General features: G+C 36.0%; 1 protein-coding gene and 1 pseudogene across 6 annotated transcripts in view; both read right to left on the bottom strand.

Annotated features, from left to right (window-relative positions):
* SOS2 (SOS Ras/Rho guanine nucleotide exchange factor 2) overlaps positions 1-25,227 on the bottom strand; it is a 105,033-nt gene that overhangs the window by 40,179 nt on the left and 39,627 nt on the right. For 5 of the 6 annotated variants that reach the window (XM_059696667.1, XM_059696672.1, XM_059696706.1 and 2 more), the window contains 4 exons: positions 21,657-21,860; positions 16,205-16,348; positions 13,236-13,346; positions 7,815-7,913 (listed from right to left, as the gene is read on the bottom strand). In XM_059696667.1, the coding sequence (XP_059552650.1) occupies positions 7,815-7,913; positions 13,236-13,346; positions 16,205-16,348; positions 21,657-21,860 (558 nt within the window). The remainder of the gene's footprint in view (positions 1-7,814; positions 7,914-13,235; positions 13,347-16,204; positions 16,349-21,656; positions 21,861-25,227) is intronic. The other variant, XM_059696681.1, reaches the window with a different exon arrangement.
* On the bottom strand, positions 16,572-20,867 carry LOC132234976 (large ribosomal subunit protein eL6-like; annotated as a pseudogene).

Below are 25,227 nucleotides of genomic sequence, written 5' to 3'. Positions count from 1 at the left end.
TTTGTCTTTCATGGCCTCCCCGAATAAAACACACACACACACACACACACACACACACCTATAAAAGCCCTATATATCCAACACCCATATTAATTTTTTTTTCTAACTTCCCTAGATAGAGTTAGTTACTCCTGCTTCAGTGGTCCCATAGTACTACTTACATTAGGTACTTATATTGTAACTAGAGGCCTGGTGCACAACATCCATGCACTGGGGGGGGGGAGGGGGGCTCCTTCAGCCCGGCCTGCACCTTCTTGCAGTCTGAGACCCCTCAGTCCTTACCGCCCACCTGCAGCGGAGGTGGGAGAGGCTCCTGCCACCGCTGCTGTGCTCGCCTGCCGCTTCTGGCTGAGCGGTGCAACCCCTGTGGGAGCACACTGACCACCAGGGGGCAGCTCCCGCATTGAGCATCTGCCCCCTGGTGGTCAGTGCATGTCATAGCAACTGGTCATTCCGTCATTCGATCTATTTGCATATTAGGGTGTTATTATATAGGATTCTTTGTTTGATAGTCATCTTCTTCACTAAACCATGGCATTCTTAAACATAGGGATATGTTTTGCTCATTTTTTGTAGTATCTGCAAATGGTAGGTACCCAATAAGGTAATTAGAATGAATGACTATTGTATAAATACTTATAATTTTAAATGTTTAAACAAATGTCAACCACGAACATTTACTGAGCTCTTATTCTATGCATGTTCTTTTATGCATTAGCTTATTTAATCTTTGTCACAACTCTGTAAGGTAGGTATTATTATTATTATACACGTTACAAATGATGAAACTGAGGCATAGAGCAGTTAAGTAATTCACTCAAGACAAGTAGGAGAGTCTGTATTCAAACCTGGGAACAAAATTCAGGGCCCATTTCTGCCATTACTACACTGCTTCTCTACAATGACACCAGATACAATTATGCAAAGTACTGGTCTATGCCGAAGCCTGGTGACCAGGAGTTGAAAGGGATTCCTTCCATGTTAAAAACAAATTGGATAATTAATAGTTTAAGAAATAAAATGAAATTAAGTGTGCTTTGGAAAAGAGGTCAAAGAGATTAATGCCCTTGCAATATGTGCTTAAATTAAGTAATACAGTGGAAGTGAACTTTTATTAATTTGTAATATCTTATGAACTTGGCTGAAGAATATATTTCTTGTTTAACTTGACAATCATTATTCTCCTTAGTTATCTATAAGTATATCTTGTCCAAGATTTTGCATTTCATGTAAGTTTTTTCTTAACTCTATAAGACTTCACTTAAATACTTAGCATGGTTCTCTTGAATTCTCAAAAAATGTTATATCTACTATAGATATCTGTGTGCCTAAAGCGAGGTAAATTCTAATAAGTTATAATTTTCCTGTAATTCATTGTGGATATATATGTGATCAATTCTTTGTTTTGTAACAATAAACTTCTCTATAGGTTTTCATAAAAATAGAATTTAAGTAATTTGGTGGGAAATTCAACTCATTTGTATATTACTTTTCTTTGTGTTTTAAAAAATGCATTATCTTTCTTCAGATGTCTCTGAGTGATGTGTCAGTACTGAAAAAGTAAATATTATGTAGTAAAATAATCTTCATAATCTTTTTCAAGAGCCAGAACATTTCCTTTAATAACATTATCTCAAGCTCTTGATTTTATGAATACACTTACTCAAATATACATACACAGGAACACAAAGACAGTGACAAAGCAAATATTACCTGTTAACAAGTAAATCTAGGTGAAAGGAGCTCACACTATACTATTTTTGTAACTTTTCTCTATGTTTTTCAAAGTAAAAGGTAAAAGAGTACTACCTAAAAATTCAATTATGTCATATTTGAAATACTGGCTTATCTTTCCCAATGAACCTCATTGATGTTATTAGTATTAGGTTTTCCTGTTAAGCTTTAAACTAAAGTAGGATAGATTAAGTTCTCTTGAGAGGAGAATTTTTATTCTTTCCATTACTAAATTTCCAAAGAATGACCAGAGAGTTAGAGAGCAAAAGAATGTTATTTGTCTTCGGAATAAATCAATTCTGAAATGAGAGATTAGATGTATTCTTAATAACAGAAGGATAAACATAAATGTTTCCTCAGAATATAAGAAGTATATTATAAAGTTACTTATAAATCAAGAAATAGTTTTTTTCTTTTTCCTCTTACATAAAAATGTATATGTTAAGAAAAAAATCTAAAATTTATCTGAGAAAAAATAGAAAATGAAAGTAGTTCATGATTAACCCCAAAGATGTTCAAATGAAAAGAACAAAAAGAATATATTATCTATAAATACACTTATTGATTTAATAAGAATAATCCAATAATGTACTCTAAAATAATTTCAGGCAATCTATAAATGATGTCCTATCAGTTTTCATTATAGTTGTTTTTCTATTTTCTTATCATAAATTCTGATTCTGGGAAGTAAAGCTTGAATAATATTTAAATGCTATGTCAACACATAAATCTTCCTTGCTATGTGTCTGAAGCAGATATTTCAAATTAAAACTGCTCCGGATTGTATTTACTATTCCCAAAGAAATGTGAAAGCCTTAAGTCACAATGGTCCAGCCTTTTTTTTATGGTTGTCATCCAAAATGAGCATAACATGAAATGAAATTTCTTTTGGATGAGAACTTGAGCCCAAACAATATCACAAAAAGGCAAACTACAGAACAGGAGAAAATATTTAGAAATGATATATCTGATAAGGTATTAATATCTAAAATATGTAAAGAACTCCTAAAAGAAAATAAAAATATAAACAACCCATTAAAAAGTGAGCAAAGGACTTGAAATAAACATTTCTCCAAAGAAGATATACAAATAACCAATAAGCACATAAAAATATGCTCACTATCACTAATATTTAGAGAAATGCAAATCAAAACTACAATAAAATACCACTCCATACACATTAGGATGGCTACTATCAGAAAATAAAAACACAGAAAATAACAAGTGTTGGCAGGGATGTAGAGAAATTCGCACCCTGTACATTGTTGGTGGAGATGTAAAATGGTATAGCTGCTATGGAATATGGTACAATGTTTCCTCAAAAAATTAAAAACTATAATTACCAAATGATTTAGCAATTTCACTTCGGGGTATATATCCAAAAGAATTAAAAGCAAAGTCTTGAGGAAATATGTTTATATCCATATTCATAGCAGCGTTATTTACAACAGCCAAGCAGTAGAAGCAACTCAAGTATAAAATGACACTGGTTGCATAACAAAAAAATAAACACCACTGAACTGAACACTTAAAAGAGGTAAAATAGTAAGTTTCATGTTATGTAGTTTTATCACAATTAAAAATAAATAAAATGCTATATAAAACCAAAAGTATCATAGTCAGAACAAATATAAAAATAAAGTAACTTTTCATCTGTTCATGTGATAATTCACTTAGCCTGTGTCTAGAACAGTGATGGCAAACCTATGACACGCGTGTCAGAGGTGACACGCGAACTCACTTTTTTGGTTGATTTTTCTTTGTTTCCTTTTTTTAATTTTTTTTTTATTGATTTTTTACAGAGAGGAAGGGAGAGAGAGACAGAGAGCCAGAAACATCGATGAGAGAGAAACATCGATCAGCTGCCTCCTGCACATCCCCCACTGGGGAAGTGCCCGCAACCCAGGTACATGACCTTGACCGGAATCGAACCTGGGACCTTTCAGTCCACAGGCCGACGCTCTATCCACTGAGCCAAACCGGTTTCGGCAATTTTTCTTTGTTAAGTGGCATTTAAATATATAAAATAAATATCAAAAATATAAGTATTTGTTTTACTATGGTTGCAAATATCAAAAAATTTCTATATATGACACAGCACCAGAGTTAAGTTAGGGTTTTTCAAAATGCTGACACGCCGAGCTCAAAAGGTTTGCCATCACTGGTCTAGAATTAGTCCTTATTTCAGTGTTTTTCAAACTGCATGTTATAATCCATTAATGCATCACAATAATTTTTTTTTAAATGGAAGAGAATATGTCAGAGTACACTGCATAAAACTTTGTGTGTGTGTATGTGTGTGTATACAGTCATAATGTTAAATGTAGTTCTTACTATGGATCATTCCCACTGTATAACATACAGGGTGATTCCCACAGGACAATAAATGCCAGAAATAAGTGGGCCACTTTCTAGAATATCTAGGCCCTCTGGATCCTACTAATTAAGTATATGCTTACTAAGAATTAGTAAATGTTCCCAAATATGTTGATGCCAGTTGTGCTTATGTTATAATTATGTAATTTGATTACACATTTTATAAGTCAAAGAAATATATATATATATATATATATATATATATATATGTATATATGATATTTATGTGAAAACTCAGTCAAATAATTTTAAAGGCAAGTCCCTTTCAAAGGTATAGGGACAACAAATGTAAAAGATTTGAAAGAATTATAAAAACAGATTTCTGCACTAAGATTGCTTTACAAGCACCTTCAAATTCATGTTTCATCTAAAAGAAAAGGGAAATAGCAATCATAAAAGATAATTTTTGTGACTCAGAAAAATTCATATTCAAAGAAAATATTTTAACCTAAGTCAACAGATTAAGCATATCCTTCCTATATAATAAAAGCGTAATATGCAAATTGTCCCCTCAACCAAGAGTTCAATTGGAAGTTCGACCGGGAGTTCAACCAGGGGGCGGAGCTGGCCGGCCAACCTCCTGCGGCTCCTCCCTCCAGCAGGCCCTGCCCGATCAGCCCAGATTGGGTGGGCTGGCCGGACCCCACCCGTGCATGAATTCATGTACCAGGCCTCTAGTAAATACATAAGTATATATAAGATTTCATTTTATGATTCTTTGCTTTATTTTAACTAACTAACCAATTATTAGTCCCAATCACAATAGCTAAGAACACTTGGAGTCCAGTGATTAATTGGCGGTAAATGTATTTATAGCTTCAGGATGAGTAAGGCCATCATAGTTAATATCCTGACCTTAGGTGCAGATCTCAGAGACTTTAAAAACTAAACATCCAGATGAGAAAAAAAAACAAAAAAACCCACCTTCAATTACTTCAATTATGGAGTCAACCCAGCATTTTTAAATGTTGGCCAATATTAGAAGGCAATTATAACACTAATGATAGGATTTCCAATTAGACATGAGCATTACCTAAAATGTTTTAGGACTCCAAATACACATCTGGAGCTGCCAATGTATTATTCATATGAAGCCTGTAATCTTTCTTTTATGAGTTCTTTATGGATCCATTAGTCTCCATGGAGATATACACAATCAAGTGGATCATCTATTTGTGCACAAAAGCTAGTGAGCTCCAGCATCATACATTATGGGTTATAAGATTCCATAAAAAAGAATTCTTGAGGTAGGCATTCATTAGAAATCATCAAATGAATACCTTGCCTAGAGGCTTATAAAATATAGAGTTATTCTGGTTTTTATTTTAATATTATTACTAATGAGTTAGATAAAGTCTGAACAGGGTCTTTTAAGCCAACAACCTGGTATCCTAAGGAAGAGGTACAAAATGCTGAAGCAGAAAGATTCCTTACTTACAAAAGAGCAATAAAAAATGTCGGGAAGAAAATTTTACTGAGCAAGATATGTTGAAATTACAATTGAAAAGGGAAATAATCTCAAAGTAGGCAAAAGTCCTTAGATGTTAACTGTAGTTAATAAAGATCAGTAGCTAGTAGGTAGAGAAATGAAAATGGAGAGTCTAAAAAACATCTCCATCTCTCCATATGTCCTTTTGGTGTCTTAAATATCAAGAAAAAGTGCAAATGGAACCTAGAGTGGAAAAAAAGAGCACTCAAATTCTGATGCCTGTCCAAAGGCAGCAGACACTCTTTTATAACTAGGCAGTAGTGCTTTAAGGCTCAAAGAATGAATAATAGAGGGAAATCACCCATCACTCATCAGTGAAACTATAACCCTTAGAATAAATATAGAATACATTCAGGTTAATTAATGCATAGCAACAAGAACAAATAGAAACGTGGAATACAAAGACAAACCACATAAGATACTCAAAATGGTGAAAGACTTAACTCCACAAAAGGTTATCCAAGAGACCAATAAACATACTATACACACATTCACTAATAATCAAAGAAATACAGATTAAAACCATCAGAGACTATTATAAATACAGCAGATGAAAGAAATTTTAAAGTATGAATATATGCATAAAGAAAGATATCTCATGCATTCTGGAAGGAGTGTAAACTGTACAACCCACTTTGGAAAGCTGCTTGGCATTATCTATTAAATCTGAAAACATGCACACCCTAAAACCAAGCAATTCCATTCCTAAGTATATACTCTAGAGAAATAAAATGCATGCACACGTGTACCAAGAGATACATAAGAGAATGTCCATAGCAAGTGTTATCAGTAATAGCAAAACAACCAGAAAAGAATAAACAAATCATGGTTTATTCAAACTGGAAGAAAACTAAACTATAACAACATATAAGAACATCAATAAATATAACTTCGAGAGGAGATATATAACATAGAAAATAATATATTGATCTAATAACAATTTGATCTAATTTACATAAAATTCAGAAATAGGCTGTATGTATATATAGTATTAGTGATATATACATAGGTGTTTAAACTGGAATCAAAAGCAAGGAAGTAACTGCCATTAAAGTTAGGGTAGAGGTTTAGCTTTGGGGTGTTTACACATTATATTTATTTATTATGTAACACACTTATGTTTATGTTTTATTACATACTTTCCTGAGAAGTATGCAATGTACCATAATAAAGTTTATATTGCTTATTAGAACCTTTAAGAATACAATATATTTTTATGTTTACTAATCTTTGAAAAGAGTTCAAGTTTTACCATAATTCTTTTTTAAATGTTGCTTGGGTTCTAGCTAAGAAAGGAAGAATGCTACACTGCATGAAAAAATATGTCAACTTCAGAAGTATTTTTCCTAATAAGTGAAAGCAAGATGAAAATTTAGAACAGTGTTATGTATAAAAGTTATTATTTATTTAAAACAAAAGTTAAATCCATCCGGTGTGGCTCAGCAGTTGAGCGTGGACCTATAAACCAGGAGGTCACAGTTCGATTCCCAACCAGGGAATATGCCCAGGAAGCAGGCTCAATCCCCAGTAGGGGGGTGTGCAGGAGGCATCCAATCAATAATGTTTCTCTCATCATTAATGTTTCTATCTCTCTCTCCTCCCTTCCTCTCTGAATTCAATAAAAATATATTTTAAAAAATATTAAATATAAGTTAAACCATTGTTGCTGTCTGCCTCCAAAAATTAATTTTAAAAAGTAAACTCTTGCCCAGCCAGTGTAGCTCAGTTGGTTGAGTGTTGACCCATGAACCAAGATGTCACTGGTTCGATTTCCAGTCAGGGCACATGCCCGGGTTTTAGGCTTGGTTCCCAGAAGAGGGTGTACAGGAGGCAACCAATCAATAATGTTTCTCTCATCAATGATGTTTCTATCTTTCTCTCCCTTGCCCTTTTTCTCTCTCTAAAAAAAAATCAATAAAAACATTAACTTAAAAAAAAAAGTAAACTTTTTTTATAACATTAGTACTTTGAGAGTCTATATTATGAAATGACAGATGAAAATAGATTTTCCTATCTCTATCCACATGGAAATGACATGAAGATAAGTAAGAAATACAAGCTTTTCTTCATGTTCTGTAATAAGAAATAAACATTTAAGATAATTAATTTTTATGAATAAAAAGTATTTTTAAATAATCTGATCAGATAAAAAAAAACACTAGTTTTTAAGCCTCATAAATGCCAGTACTTTTGGTTCAGAAAGCTTTCATCTTACCTTTAATAATTCAAAATAGTGCCAACAGTGATACACAGGCACTAGCATAAGACGTGGAAGGACATAACGAACTGCCTCTCTAAAACCATCAGCAATGGACTGCAAAGCAAAAAGATACAATATTATACCGCTGATATCAAGGATATATAACAGCAGTGCCGAACAGAAATAGCTTTTGAAATTACAAGAAACAGACTTAATAAAACTATAATGAAAAACATGTTCTTTATTAAAATTGAAGAGCTGTCGATTAAGTTTTTTTCTCCTTTTTACTTCTTAAAGTTATTAAATACTTAAATTTCTTCATCTCTTACATGGCTAAAATAACTTTCACTATAGTCCTCTCAGCTTTTCTTAAAAAAAAATGGGGCTCCACATACTCTACAGGAATTTTGAAAAGTGATGAACTTTTTCTCACATTTTTATGTCACCATTTGAAATGCTTTAAATTTAAGTAGTTACAAAGGATATTTCGGGGGGGGAGGGTGTGTGTGTTATATATATATTGTAAATATGCTTTAAATACATTTCACCAAACAATTTAAAAAATTTCAGATTTAGCTCATTTAATTTATTAAAAATGTCTGTCATATCACTTAATTGACAGAGACAATCTTCACTGTCAAAAAAAGAACAGTCAGATCAGACTCTTTTTCTGCAAAAACTCTGACTTCATTCTTAAATTCAAATACACATGTTAATGTCACAGTCTTAAGTATGGGGGAAGCATCTAGAAGAACCGAACACCCAGGTATGGGAACTTTAACTTTATAAAAGTCTCCATCTTCTTTCTCCCACTGTCCAATGAATGGTGAAGTAAAATAAAAGTTAAACCACTGTTGCTGTCTGCCTCCAAAAATTAACTTTAAAAAGTACACTCTTGCCCACCCAGTGTAGCTCAGTTGGTTTTTTAAAAAGTTAATATTCACCCTGTTACATCCATCTCACTTCTTAATTCTTAGATATATATGACAAGACATAGGTAGACATGACATGCCATTTCAACTACCAAGAGTTTTAACAATCAAAAAAGTTCTCTTGGAATCTTTGCTTTGCACTCAATGAACTTGTGACATTGTGATTTATAAGATATCTCATCTACATCACAGTTCCAGGCTCCCCAAACCCTAGGAATTTTCGAAGTTTAGAGAGTGAAAAAAAGTGCAAAAAGGTGCCTTTTGTTATATTAATGATGACTTTTAGACTAGGGCTGGTTGCCAGGAGAACCAACCAACCCTGTGATTAGAGATCTGGAATTTTCAGCCCCACTCCCAGGCCTGATTTAGGGGAGGGAAGAGGGGCTAGAGATTGAGTTCAATTTCCAGTGGCCACTAACATTGTCAATCTAGACTACCTAATGAAGCCTCCATATAAACCCAGGAAGGGAGTTCATTGGTCTTTTTGGAGAACTTACATGTTGGGGAACCAGAATGTTTCCATGTGCCACTATGCTGAGGCCCCAAGCTCCATGGGGACAAGCTTTTTTGTTGGGAACCTCATCCCATGTTGTCTGTTCATCTGGCTGATGCCACATACCCCTTAATATCATTTTCCTTAGATATACTTTCATAATAAACCAGTAATCTAGTAAGCAAAATGTTTCTCTGAGCCAATTTAGCAAATTGAACCTAAGGAGGGAGTCATTGGAACCCCAATATAGCCAGTTGGTCAGATAAAACAAGAGCCAAGGCTTACTGCTGGCATCTGAAGAGTGTGTTTGTGTGTGTGTGTGTGTGTGTGTGTGTGTAGCTGGAGAGACCAATATTGCATGATTGAAGCCTTAATCTGTGGAATCTGGTCCTATTTCCAATAGTGTCAGAACTGATTTGAATTCTTGCTGGTGTCTGAGAATTGTTTGTTGGTGGGGGTGAACTATCCCTTACTTCGGAATTGGGTCCAGGAACTCCATTCAGACTTATATATCAGGATAAATACATTTTTTCCTGACTGGTGCCCTGGAAGTTTTTACACCTTGGATCAATGCATAATGGGAAATTCAATATGGTTATAGGTAATGGGTAAGAGAAACTGGAAAATAGAATGCAAAAACACAAACAAGGTGGCAGGCAGACTAGAAACTGATTCCCTTAAAGTTATCTGTGCTCGCATATCGCCTGAAATGTCTTAGTGTATAGCTAGGGTTACATATATCTCAGTTTTAAAAACTAATAGTCTGGCCTGGCTGGTGTGGCTCAGTGGCTGAGCATCTATCTATGAACCAGGAGGTCACCGTTCGATTCCTGGTTGGGGCACATGCCTGGGTTGCGGGCTCAATCCCCAGTGTGGGGTTTGCAGGAGGCAGCCAATCAATGATTCTCTCTCTTCATTGATGTTTCTATCTTTCTCTCCCTCCCCCTTCCTCTCTGAAATCAATAAAAACATGTATTTTTTAAAAGAAAACTAATAGTCTGTAGAATACATGATTTTCTAAAATATATAAGGGATTTAAAAGTCAGTCATGTTGGTTTTAAATATCATTATGCATGATTTATTTAAATTGGTATTTCTTTTCAGATAAATACAGACAGTAATATATTATATGAAGAAAGAATCTCATATGTTGCCTTTAAAAGATATCCTCATAGATAAACACTCCCATAATTCTCACATATTAATTGAAATTAAATTGTAATTTGTTCAATAGACTTGGCAACTATTAGTTGGGCCAAAGCTCATATTTTTAAGGTGTGCTATACAAATTCTAAAAATTTATTTATTTATATTCTTTATTATTGAAATTATTATATATGTCCCCTTTTTCCCTATTGTCCTCTCCCAGCCTGCCCCCACACCCCACTCCCGTCTGTGTCCATTGGTTATGCTTATATGCATACAAATTCTTTGGTTGATCCCTTCTTCCCCCCCTACTCCTCCCCCGACCTAAAAATTTTTTTATAATTTTTTTAAATGAAGCATTACTTTAGCTTTTTAAAGTTTATACAGTACAAGTGAGTTTGGCCTGCAAAGGGGTTTTATCTAACTCTTTCAACTTCACTGAATATCTGAAGCAATAGTTTAAATAAATTGCACCCTAGACATCAAATCACACAGTAAGAACTACTAATAATGTAGGGATAAAACAAGAAATATGAGTGCTTTAAATGAATATGCAAATACCTTATTGGCAGATTGTCCAATTTAACAAATGTTTACTTTATGGTTTATATCTACATATAAGATTAACTTTAAAAAATGATTCCTTCATTGAAATAAATTTTGAGAATTATAGATATAATTTTTATTCCACATTGACAAGCTTTTGAATAGACATAGAATATGGTAATGGGAATGCACAGTAAACAAGGCAGGGAAAAGATGGTAAATGAATATTTACATTTTTGAAGTGCCCATGGGATGTCTAAGTGAATTAAGGCAGCTGATTATATAAAGTGTACAAACACTGCTCAAAATAGAATTATGGCTTAAAAATACAAATATGAAGTCACCAATAAAAGGAACTGTAATCCTTTGCAACAGCATGGATTGACCTGGAGAGTATTATGCTAAATGAAATATGCCAGTCAAAGACAAATAGCATATGATCTCACTTGTATGTAGAATCTAATGAACAAAATAAACGGATGAACAAAATAGAAACAGAGGCATGGATACAGGAACAGACTGACAGCTGTCAGAGGGGAAGCGGGTTGGGGGCTGGATGAAAGAAAGTTAAAGGATTAAACAAAGAAAAAATATATATATATACATACACACACACATACACACACACATCTATATATATAAAAGCCCAAGTGACTGAACGACCGGTCGCTATGATGCACATTGACCACCAGAAGGAAGATGCTCAACACAGGAGCTGCCCCCTGGTGGTCAGTGCGCTCCCACAGTGGGAGCACTGCTTAGCTGACCAAGGGGTGCCAGATGCCAGGCTCACAGCTGGCAAGCACAGCTGCGGTGGTGCAAGCCTCTCCTGCCTCCAAGGCAGCACTACTGAGTGGTGGTGGGGGCAGGCGCAGTGGGGCAGGATAAGCGGGAGCGGCGAGGCACCTGGCCCGAGTTCAGGCTCCTCCCCAGCCACCTGCTGCTTCACCCACTACTACCTCCCTCGGGGGATGTCAGACTGCAGGTTTTGGCCCGATGCGGGGATCCCTGAGAGGTCCTGGATTGCGAGAGGGCACAGGCCAGGCTGAGGGACCCCACTGGTGCATGATTCCGCGCTCCGAGCCTCTAGTATGTATGTATATACGTGTGTGTATGTATCACATAGACACAGACAACAGTGTAGTGATAGCCAGAGAGAAAGGGAGGTGGGGAGTGGATTGATGTGGGCAAAGGGGGAGAAATAAGGATGGAAAGGGAGTGATAGGCACAGGATGCAGTATGCAGATAATATTTTATTGAGTTGTACACTTGAAACCTGTATGGTTTTATGAACCAATGTTACCCCAATAAATTCAATGAAAAAAACAAATATGAAGTCACGAGCATATAGGCAGTAGCTAAAGCAAAGGGTATAAATAAAGTCACCAAAGAAGAGCATTAGAGGGACAGAAAATCAGAGGTTGACCATGGAGCCTGCAATTAAGGAGACTGAGAAGAAGAAATCAGAGAAGATGAAAATTAGGAGAAAGTATCATGGGAGCCAAAAGGATAAGAGGAGGACTCACAAATATTACAGACATAAATATGAAATAAAAATATCCACTTGGTTTCATGGTTAAGTTCATTGTCAAGGCAGTTTTTATTGTTATACCCTGATTAAGACACAAGTGGTAGAAGTTTAATGAAAAATGGTAAAAAGTAATATGAAGATAATTGGCTACAAAGGGGGAAAAAAACAAAAAAAGAACATGACAAGTTTATTGCTTGTTTTAAGAGAATAAAGATTTGACCATATTAATATGCTAAGGGAGAAGAGCCTGTCTAGATCAGGAAGTTTCTACAGCAATAAGTAGTCAAGGATCATCAATGCCAACATAACCTTCGTTTAGTGTTAAAAAGTAAAAATATAAATTTTGTCTCCACTTACTTTCACTTTATCTAACTGTATTACTGAACCAATTAACTTGTATACTTCCCATTAATATATTTATCTCCTTAAATTATAGGCCTGATAGAGAAATCGGTATGAGTACACATAAGGATATTCTCCACTCCTGATGATTTCAGTTCTATCTTGTTGAAAATAAGAACCTGAAATAGCTCTCCATAATCATCTCTATATCCCAGATCTAGAATTTGCCAGATCAGTATGTGTGATGGCATTCTTTAAAAGATTTCTATATTAAAAACAGATTAGTTTTTTCAATCTAAAATAGGGTTTAAATGAACAGATTTTGAAAGATTGGTGACAATTTTCCTCAGTTACTTTGTGAAAGATCCTAGAATTACAAATATTTAGAATGAATTGGTAAAATAGTTCTTTAGTTGCTTTACTTTAAAAAATGACTTTAAATTTACCTGAAAGTGTAGAGCCACTGCAGGTCTGGCCATCAACTTACTGAAATGTTCATTAAATTTTGGTGAAAGAATGTCCTGTGATAATGTTTCATAAGGATCAAATGCTTGCTCCTATTTTTTAAAAAAGAAAATGTGTTAGGTTTAAAAGATCATCTTTTCTATTAATATGGCACAGATTATTTAATGGAAAATTTTTTAGAACTCTTTGCCATCTACTTTGGAGGGACAAACAGTAACTATGGCTGTAACTGTGAAATTTTTTAAAATGTAAACAATGACCTTGAGACCTTGAGCTATTGATCACAGGAAGCTACTAGTCTTAAAATAGGTCACTGATTTTGTGTTCACAAGTATCAAACTATTAAAATGCTTATGCACATTACCCCCAATAAGTAAAAAGTGTATCTATTAGTAAAAGAAGGCTGAGATTTGAAATTTCAGTTAGTCTTGCCTACGTTGAAATAAGTTTATACTTAGGATACTTTCAAAGTAAGCAAAAAGTGATACCGCTCTTTGATGGTACTGTTCTTTTGGATAAAGATTAGAAAAAGAAAGCAAAGACTAATATACAGTAAAATAACAAGACAGAAACTACACATATTTTGTCCAATGTTTATATTTAAATTCCTACTATTTGATAATAATCAATATCTCCAATGTTTAGTTAAAACTAAGGGGTTTGTTTCACTTCTGTATTTTAAAAAATATAGCATGTTTTTCAGAAATAACAAGTATTGGCAAGAATGTAGAGAAATTGAAACCCTCATCTATTGCCAGTGGTAATGTAAAATGGTATAGCCCCTATACAAAATATTTTTGGCAGTTCCTCAGAGAGCTAAACAAAGAATTACCATATGACCCAGCAATTCTACTCCTAGGTATGTACCCCAATGAACTGAAAACAGGGACTCAAACAGATACTTGTGTAACAACGTAATTGCAGCATTATTCACAATAGCCAAAAGGCAGAAAAAAACCACAAGTGTTCATCAATAAATAACTGGATAAACAAAACATGATATATACATACAATGCTCAACCATAGAAAGAAATGGAGTTCTGATACATGCAATGACATGGATGAACCTTGTAAAATAAGGCAGTAAGTAAAATAAGTAAACCAAGTAAAATAAGCAGACACAAAGAACAAATATTGTATGATTCTAGTTATATCAAATATCTAGAATCAGCAAATTCATAGAGACAGAAAGTAGATTAAAATTACCCATGGTTGGAGGGTGGGAAAAAGAGGGAGTTGTTGCTTAATGAGTAGAGTTTCTGTTTAGGGTGGTAAAAAAGTTCTGGAAATAGATAATGGTAATGGTTGTATAATATTGTGCATTTAATTAACGACTGAATTGTATACTTAAAAGTGGTTAAAATGGCAAATTTTTAAATATATATATTTTACAACAAAACAAAAATGCCTGGCTGGCGTGGCTCAGTGGTTTAGTGTCAACCTGTGAACCAGGAGGTCACGGTTCGATTCCAGGTCAGGGCACATACCCAGGTTGCAGGCTCATCCCGTGTGGGGCTGCAGGAGGCAGCCAATCAATGATTCCCTCTCATCACTGATGTTTCTAATCTCGCTCTCTCTCCCTCTCCCTTCCTCTCTAAAATCAATAAAAAAATATTTTTGTAAAAATTAGAAAATTGTTTTTGAACCATAATATCTTTAAGAGTATAGCAGGCAAGCAAACTACAAATTAATATGCCAAGTTATCACAATATAAAAACTTTCTAATAAAAAGCAAACCTGAATATTTTGGTTAGGCATCAGTAACTGAATATTTTCAATACTATATTTCATTGTATATAAAACAGATGTAATAAAAGTGACCTATAGTTTCAGAAAAATTTAAATAAAAATTAGAAAATTTACATGAACTCTAAAGATGTACTTTGAAAATCCTGTTTTCCAAAAGAAATTAAAAAGAAATGGCCAATGAGTATGACAAGATGTTCAACATCATTAGTTAAAAAAAAAACACAACAACAGTGAGATGCTGGAGTTTTCTTTTACCACTAGACTGGCAAAAATGGCATAATCTCAGAGTTAGTGGAAGTGTGGGGAAAAAAGCCTGCATATACGTACTAGAATTTATTTGGAAATAAATTTGGCAAAATGTTTCAAAGTTCTAAAAACATACCAAGTCTTTAGTACTACAATTCCTCGTCTACGAATATATTCTAAAACAATTATTAGACTATGAAGTCACAGTATGAATATGTTTGTTGCAGTATTATTTACAATAACAAAAATGGAAACAACATACATGCCTAATGATAATAGATAGTTAAAATGTTATGGTGTCTCCATAACAACGTGGTACTATTCGGACTTTAAAAATTGGGCTGAAGTACTTTTATTAACCTGGAAAACAACTGTGATATATTCATTGAAAAAAATAAAGCAGGTAATAAAAGAGTAAGATCCTATTTTTGTAAGTACACATATGTATATGTGTGTAGAAAATACTGTATGTTATAAGGATAACTTCTGCGTGTTGCAAAACGGAGTGATTTTTATTTTATTTATATTTACCTCTTTGTGATTATTTTTACAGTGAATTACATTACTTTTATAATAATTTAGGACAACAAAATGATTTTCACTTTGGAAACAAAATTAAAATGCAAACTTCCTTTTCAAATTTTGGAAATTAAGACTAAAATTCACAAAAGCTAAACAGCTCTGGTCAATAAAGTTTCTTTTACTTAAAATGCATTTGCCATTAAAAAAACTTAAAACTTACTATTCTATCAACTTTCACTATAAGTATTATCATACACACACTATAAAGTGTCATTATAAATAGAGTGTAACTGTACGTTGCTACTGGTTAAATCTTAAGTATTTTTTATAATAGCCGGTAGTGTCTTCTAATTTTCACCAAAAAAATCTTACTAAATTTCTTAATAACAGCATTTAAGATTTAAATGAGAATAAAGTAGTTTCATAAACTTACTTCTGCCAAATCTTCAAAACAGCTGCCAGCCAAGGGGTGAGGACTGCTCTCATCAGTCATTTCAACTGTGTCTTCAATCAAACCTAAAAGTTTTATTGTCAACTCATGTATATCTGATATGTTACTGAAAATCTTTTCAATGTCCTGAAAAAATAAAAAGGTCAAGATGTGAGGGTGAGAATTTTGTTTAAAAGTTGTTAAAGTAATATAAATATTAAGGGCGTAGCTTACCCAATCACTTACTAATATATTCCAAGACATATAAATATATTCTAAAACATAGCAAAAGTCAATAACAAATAAGAAAGGAAAATTAAAAGCCTTTTGGATTACACATAATAAGTTTATTGAAAATATAGATTCTGGAATAGTTTTTATAAAATTTATTTTTCAATTGCAGTTGACATAAAATGTTATATTAGTTTCAGGTATACAATTATGTGATCAAACATTTCTATACCTTATAAAGTGTATATAAGTCTAGCACCAATAAGTCTAGTACCAATCTGACATCATACATAGTTATTATAATATTATCAACTATATTCCTTATGCTGAACTTTGTATCTCCATGACTATTTTTATAACTGGCAATCTGTGCTTCTTAATCCCTTTCACCATTTTTACCCATCCCCTACCTCCTCCCATCTGGCAATTACCAATTGTTATTTATATCTATAGGTTGTTTCTGTTTCTGTGTTTCAAATTCCACAAGTGAAATCATATATATCTTTCTCTGTCTGACTTATTTCACTTAGCATAATACCTTCTAGGTCCATCTATGTTTTTGCAAATGGTAAGATTTCATTTTTCATGGGTGAGTAATATTCCATTATACATATGTACATCTGTATGCAGTCATCCACTGAAGGATACTTTGGTTGTTTCCATATCTTGGCTACCATAAATAATGCTGCAATGAACACCTGGATATAAATACCTTTACAAATAAATATTTCAAAATTTGGGGGTAGGCATCTAGAAGAGAATCCAGATTGCTGCGTCATATGTAGCTCTATTCTTAATTTTTTGAGAACCCTCCATATTATTTTCCATAGTGACTGTACCAATTTACATTCCCACCAGCAGTGTATGAGGGTTCCTTTTTCTCCATATCCTCTCCAACACTTATTTCTTATCTTATTGATAATAGCCATTGAGGTACCATTTCACTGTGGTTTTGATTTGCATTTCTCTTATAGCTAGTGAAGTTGAGCATCTGTTCATTTATCTGTTGGCCATTTTTATATCTTCTTGGGAAAAAGTTCTGTTCAGGTCTTCTGCCCAGTTTTTTATTTTTATTTTTTTATTATCATTATTTTTTAAATATATTTTTTAAAATTGATTTCAGAGAAGGGAGAGGGGGAGAGAGAGAGAGAAACATCAATGATGAGAGAGAATCATTGATCGGCTGCCTCCTGCACGACCCCTACCAGGGATCGAGCCCACAATCCGGGCATGTGCCCTTGACCGGAACTGAAGCTGGGATCCTTCAGTCCACAGACCGACATTCTATCCCCTGAGCCAAACTAGCCAGGGCCAGTTTTTTATTTTTTATTTATTTCTTTAAACAGATCAGGTATTTAATTAGATTCGTCATGTGATATTTAGAACACCAATTTGTGAGAATAAGTCCCATTTGTGAGAGCAAAGACAGAGCGAAGGTAGCCCTGGAGCTGAGAAACAGCTTTGAATTTTGGCAGAATTTGCAAGTCCACGGTTTTCTGATTAAACTTGCACTGTTTTATAATCTCATATTTCCCTCTCTCTCTATCAAAGAGCTCACCATCCTGGTGTCTAGGCTTGTGCAGCCTCTTCTTTTAAAAATAAATTATTTTAAAATCTTTATTGACTTTTTTAGAGAGAAACATTGATGTGAGACAGAAACACACATGCCCCTACTGTGGATCAAACCCACAACCCTGACCATGAATTGAACCTGCAACCCGGGTATGTGCCCTGACTGGGAAACGAACCTGCCACCTTTTGGTGTGGTAGACAACACTCCAACCAAATGAGCCACACTGGCTAGCTTCTTCTTGAAGTAAGCATCAATGAGATGTTTTGGGATTTTCACACCACTGATACCAATTTTAGTGGAGGTGGCGATGACAAATTTCTGGTGTGTTCTATGCCTTTGTAGAGGAACTCAATTTAGGGACAGAGGTCCAGTCATAAGTAGCAAGCCATTGTTCAGATGCTTCAGGAAAACCACCCTCTTGTCTCTGTGGTGCCCAGTGAGGATAATCAGAATGGTCACTGGGGAATGATGCTAGCCCACAGTTTTCTTACAGGTTAATTGAAGTGTTTCTGGTTGTGGTTCAACAGCTTTTGATGTGCACCGTCAGTAGAATAAGATCTAGGCATTTTGCTAAGTTTAAACACTTGGGTACCATCATTCTTCTTGCCACCAAATGGTTTTTTGATGGTACCAAGAACTTTCTCCTTTCACTTTTTAATCCTTGCTTTAGCTGCTGAATACTTCCTCTTGCAAATGGCCTTTCAGGAATACATAGCCCACTGGGAATATATACCAATTTCTCTCACTAGCACAGGGTTTAGCTGCAGTGGGGCTTCCCCTTCTTAGGTGTGTTGGCCTTGAGTTACCCTTCTTAACCTTGCTATCAGCATCAGTTTTCTTGGCTTCAGGTTTTACTCCTCAGTATCCAGCTTCTCATCTTTTTCAATCACCATCTAGCAAGTTGGGAACGAGGCTCTGCCCATTTTTTAAATTAAATTGTGTTTTTATTGTTGTTAAAGTTGTATGGGTTCTTTGTATATTTTGAATAATAGTCCGTTTTCTGAAGTATTGTTTACAAACATTTTCTTCCATATGGTTGGTTGCCTTTTTGTTTGGTTTATGGTTACTTTTACTGTGTAGAAACTTTTCATTTTTATGTAATCCCGTTCATTTATTTTTGCTTTTGCTTCTTTTGCCTTTGGGGCCAAGTTCACAAAAGTCTCTCTGAGATTAAGGTCCCTAAGTTTAGCACCTATGTTTTCTTCTATGTATTTTTATTGTTTCAGGTCTTATACTAAGTCTTTAATCCATTAAATTTTTGCATTTGGTGTCTAATAGCAGTCTAGTCCTGGCCGGTGGCTCAGTTGGTTGAGCATGGTCCTGTGTACCAAAAGGTCACCAGTTCAATTCTCAGTCAGGGCACAATGCCAGGTTGTGGGTTTGGTCCCCAGTCCCAGTGTGTACTGGAGGCAACTCATCAGTGTTTCTCACAGCAACGTCTCCCTCTCTCCTTCCATCTAACATCAATAAAAACCTATTTTTAAAAAATAGCAGTCTAGCTTCATTCTTTTGTATGCGGTTTTCTAATTTTCCCAGTACCATTTATTAAGCAGGCAGTATGGTTTTGACTCACTACCATACTGTTTTGATTATTGTAGCTTTGTAGTATAATTTGAAGTCAGGGAGTATACCACCTCTGATTTGTTGTTTCTTGTGTGTTTTTTTTGGTTTTTTTTTCAGGATGGCTTTGACTATTCAGGGTCCTTTGTGGTCCCATACAAACTTGATGGGTTTTTTTGTTCTATTTCTTTGAAAAATGTCATAAGGATTTTGATGGGGATTGCATAAAGTCTTTATATTGCTTTAGGTAATATGGCCATTTTAGCTATGTTGATTCTTCCAATCCATGAACATAGAATATATTTCCATTTCTTTGTGTCTTCTCAATTTCTTACAACCTGTGCCTTATAGTTTTTGGTATATAGGTTCTTCACTTCTTTTAAGTTTATTCCCAGGTATTTTATCCTTTTTGTTGCTATTGCAGATGAAATTCGTTTTCTTCATTTCTTTTTTTGATATTACATGGTTAGTATATAGGAAAAATATTTTTTTAAAAAAGAGTATTTGCTTACCTGAATTCTTTAGAGTTGACTTTCAAAGCTACAGAGATATAAAAAGATGAACAAAACTTCCTGGATCCCCATCCTACTCTCACCTCTCATGCCCTGTCTTTTAACAGAGCAGTTCTGCCTTTGTTAATGTGATATTTTGCATACTTTTATCCTTAAAAAGTTCCACTGTTAAAACTTTAAAGTACTGCCTTAAAGTACCTACCAAAAGACAGGAGAGCCCTAGCTGGTCTGGCTCAGTGGATAGAGCATCAGCACAGGGACTAAAAGGTCCCAGTTCTGATTTCAGTCAAGGGAATTGCAGGCTCAATCCCCAACCCATGGATGTGTGTGGGAGGCAACCAATCAATGTTTCTCTGTGTCTCTCCCCCACCTTCCACTCTCTCTAAAATCAATGGAAAAATATCCTTGGGTGAGGATTAACAAAAAACAAACACACAAAAAGACAGGAGAAAGCATGTCTTTTCTAGACCATACATCTTTTTCACCATCTTCAAATGAACGACAATAAATCTTAGATGCTGCATGGCAGAAAAAGAGATTTCATTCCAGTATAATTCTCCTTTCTCATTTTGCATCAAATTCTCATTATCATCAAACTTATTACATCTATACTAATAAAAGGGTAATATGCTAATTAGACCGGACATCTTCTAGACAAAGCCATGGTGGCAGGGGCCTAGGCAGAGGCGGTTAGGGGGCGATCAGGCCAGCAGAGGGGAGCAGTTAGGGGGCGATAAGGCCAGCAGGGGGGAGCAGTTAGGGGGTGATCAGGCCGGCAGGAGGAAGCAGTTAGGGGGTGATCAGGCTGGCAGGGGGGAGCAGTTAGGGGGCGATCAGGCTGGCAGGGGGGAGCAATTAGGGGGCGATCAGGCCAGCAGGGGGGAGCAGTTAGGGGGCGATCAGGCTGGCAGGGGGAGCAGTTAAGGGGTGATCAGACTGACAGGTGGAAGCAGTTAGGGGGGAGCAGTTAGGGGATGATCAGGCCGGCAAGGGAGGGCACTTAGGGGGCAATCAGGATGGCAGGGGAGGGCAGTTTGGGGCAATCAGGCCAGCAGGGGAGGGCAGTTAGGGGCGAGCAGGCTGGCAGGGGAGGGAAGTTAGAAGGAATCAGGCTGGCAGGGGAGGGCAGTTAGGGGCAATCAGGTCAGTAGGGGAGGGCAGTTAGGGGCTATTGAGCTGGCAGGGGAGCAGTTAGGGGGAGATCATGCTGGCTGGGGAGAAGTTAGGGGCATCAGGCCAGCAGGCAGAGGTGGTTAGGGGCGATAAGGCAGGCAGGCAGGTGAGCAGTTAGGAGCCAGCTGTCCTGGATTGCGAGAGGGATGTCTGACCGGCAGTCGAACATCCTCCAAGGGTTCCTGGATTGGAGAGGGTGCAGGCCGGGCTGAGAAACCCCCCTACCCATGCATGAATTTCGTACACCAGGCCTCTAGTTAGTATAATAATTTACATATTTTAAAAACCTAGAAGTACTACATGAAAGAATGTTTGTTTAATATGCTCCTAAAGTTACTATTTATGATTTTAAGCTGCTACCTGACCTTTAGGGTAGACAGAATTTCAAACCGAAAAAGTTACTTACAGAAGGTTTAAACAGCTTTTTGTCAGAAAGAAAGGCTTCTCGAAACACTTTTATGATCATATTTAGTTCTCGCAGATACTGTCTTTCTTCTGCAATTTCAGTTCTGACAAGGTCATAGTAGTTTAATTCACCTGAAGAACTAGGTTCATCTTCACAAAGGGAAACCAAACCTATGTCATCCTGATCAAACATGTCCATCAAAACCTGAGAAATAAATCAATAGTGCATAACTTATTTTCCTTACTTTTATAAAACCATCTCAAAGTACTTGCAATTAAAACATTATACTAAACAATCAGAGCTGTCTATATTACAGGCCAATATGTGAAAAAATTCCAAATAAGAGAAATATGAAAAGTTGAAGGAGAAAATAAATATTTCTGGAAATAAGATAAATCTAATAGTAAAATATGTGTGTGTGTGCAAACAACAACTCAGTCAAAATCCTAGTTCAACTACTCATTCACCTGTGATTACAGATGATTATTCTTTTAAAGGTAGATTCCTTATCCTATATAACAAAAGCATAATATGCAAATTAACCGAATAGTGGAACAATCGGTGTGTGTGGGGGGGCCTGCGAGCAGGAGGCTCCAGGCCAGTCAAGGTGCATGCCAGTGGGCAGAGGGAGGGGATGATGATGGGGAGGCAGCAGCAGCGACCAGCAGCGGGGTGATGGGGGCCGGCACCATCCCGATTGCCCACCCAGTCGCCTCCCACAGAGGGAGGCCACCGGCGATGGTGAGGCGATTCAGGGTGGGGCTGGCCTCTCGCCGTCCCCAGATCAGCTCTCTGGGGATGCCTCCTGAAGAGGGAGGCCACCTGCAATTGGGGTGGGGTAATTCAGGGTGGGGACGGCCGCTTGCCATCCCCAGATTGGCCCGTCGAGGTCGCCTCCCACAGAGGGAGGCCAGACTGCGGCTTAGGCCTGCTCCCCATGGAAGCTGAATATCCCCTGAGGGCTCCCAGACTGTGAGAGGACACAGGCCGGGCTGAGGGACACCCCACCTCCTGAATGCACAAATTTTCATGCACTGGACCTCTAGTATATAAAATGAAACTGATGAGAGAATTCAATGAGGTAATGTATATAAAATGCATACTACTATGTCTAGCAAATAGCAGACATTCAAAATAATAGTTCCTTGCCCTACTGTAAGGATGGTTATATGCACTTAGATGTGTTCAAAGGAGAAAAAAAATGAAATGATACTATAGTAGAGGCACATGATAGATGAAAAGTGTGATGCTTTTCTGAAGGATAACATTAACAACTACTACTAAATTCATTTGTTAAAACCAAGCACCCCACAGAAGCAGCGTAAGTTGTTATAGCAACAATTTCCCCTTTCAGAAAATAGTAAAAATTGCTACATAAGTCAACCAACAGGCAAGAACTGGTTGTAAATTAGAAGCAGTAAGAAAAAGGTGACCATACTTTTCACAATTAAAATAGTTAATAGCCTGGCCATCGTGGCTCAGTGGTTGAGCGTCAACCTATGAATCAGGAGGTCACCTTTTGATTCCCAGTCAGGGCATATGTCTGGGTTGTGGGCTCGATCCCCAGTGTGGGGCATGCAGGAGGCAGCCAATCAATGATTCTCTTTCATCATTGATGTTTCTATCTCTCTCTCCCTCTCTCGTCCTCTCTGAAATCAATAAAAATATATTTTAAAAAATCTCTTACCTCCCTTCCAATTATCACATTTATTTAAAAAATATATTTTTTATTGATTTCAGAAAAGAAGGGAGAGGGAGGGAGGGAGGGAGGGAAAGAGAGAATATCATTGATTGGCTGTCTCTTGAATGCCCCACACTGGGGATCGAGCCCACAACCTGGCATGTGCCCTTGACTGGACTCGAACCCGGGACCCTTCAGTCTGCAGGCTGATGCTCTATACCCTGAGCCAAACCAGCTAGGGCTATAAAAATATATATTTTAAAAATAGTTAATAAAGAAAAATTGGACCTACTTAATTATATATTCTGAAAACTACTTTCTTAAGAGTTCAGGGGAGAAAAAGGCATAATCTCAAACAGGAAACTCCAAAACATAAAACAACTTCAAAGAGATGAGAGAAAATTCTGACAACGCGCTATGAGATAATCATTCATTCATTCATTCTTAAACTTCTGATTGACTAATCACCAGCCACTGTGCTAGATATTGGTAAAATATAGCAATGAACAAAATAAACACTGCCCTCCTGATCTTGTTGACTCTAACTCAGAAATATTTCTTAAATGTGGTCAGTTGCATCTGCTATACTTTCTCCTATGTGAACTCATCTTCTTAGATGATTACCAATGACTATGTAGATGATGATTCCTTAAATGTTTATCTCTAGCTTCAGCATCTCTCTGGACTCTAGGTAAGTGTTATGTAAGACTTGCTAGTTATCTCCCTTTCTGACCAAACCTATATAGGTATACTCCACCTCAGCATCACTAATAGCAACATTATGTACTTGATCATCGTAACTAGAAAACTTGTCATTACCTTAGATTTACCACTTTTCCAACTTCTATATTAAATCTGTCCCCAAATCCTGTTAACTGTAATTCAGAAACATCTCTTAAATCTGGTCAGTTCCTTGTATTCTCCTCAGTCTAGAATGTCTTCTCTGACCTTCCTTACAACTATCACATTTATTTATCTGACAAATACATAGCCATTTTAATCACTTAGCTCGAATATAATTTTCTCTGTATAGCTTTTCCTACTCTCCCTGGTTCCCCTTTCAAAATCTTTTCCACTGGCTTCAGTCCTCTAGTAGCAATCTTCTTTCTTTCCTACGTAAACTCCTATATTGAAATTTCTAAGAGACCAGAACAATGACACTCAAATAGCAATAAGCTCATCTAGCATCCAGATCTTGGTTTTTAAATACCATAGGCCACAAAACAGAACCAGGATATTTTAGGAAACAACCAATTCCAGGCTTGAGCAGTAGGTAAAGAACAAGTTGAACCTAGAACATCTCATGTCAAAAGAGAGTGTTCAAAGATGATAGGGACAAAGAAGCCAACTTGAAGGAGCCCCACTGGCCAAATCTGGGACAATTTAATGAAGTAGTGGATTAGGGCCCATTGAGTAAAATAAGAATCCATGAGTCCACATTAAAATAAATAAATAAATAAATTTAAACTGTGCTGATGTTTTTGTTTGTAGGACACTAAACTGTGTCTGAAACTTACTCTCAAGTGGTTCAGGGAACAGGCAAATTTTACTAAAAGTCTGAGATAAAAACAAGTTTTAAAAAGCCATGCAATCATAATTTTCAAAGTAAAAATAGAAATAAGAATTTCTACTATGAAATTTAAGTAAAAAATCATTTTTGAGACTATGGTATAGTATAGTAGCTCTCAATCATAATTGCTTATCAGAATCACTTGGGATACTTTCAAAAAATTTGAAAATACTCAGGCTTGGAGGCCCAACCCAGGCTCAGTAAATTAGAATCTTTGCAGGTGAGATGCATCAGTATTCTTTAAAAGCTTTCTGGTAATTTTGATGTACAAAGTAGAGAACCACCGGCATATGCGAGGTCCTGGGGGTCACTCACCCTTA

Source organism: Myotis daubentonii, chromosome 1, assembly GCF_963259705.1.
Source record: "Myotis daubentonii chromosome 1, mMyoDau2.1, whole genome shotgun sequence".
NCBI classification, from domain to species: Eukaryota; Metazoa; Chordata; class Mammalia; order Chiroptera; family Vespertilionidae; genus Myotis; species Myotis daubentonii.
Note: the sequence above shows the minus strand (reverse complement) of the source record. Positions and strands in the feature narration are given on the sequence as shown.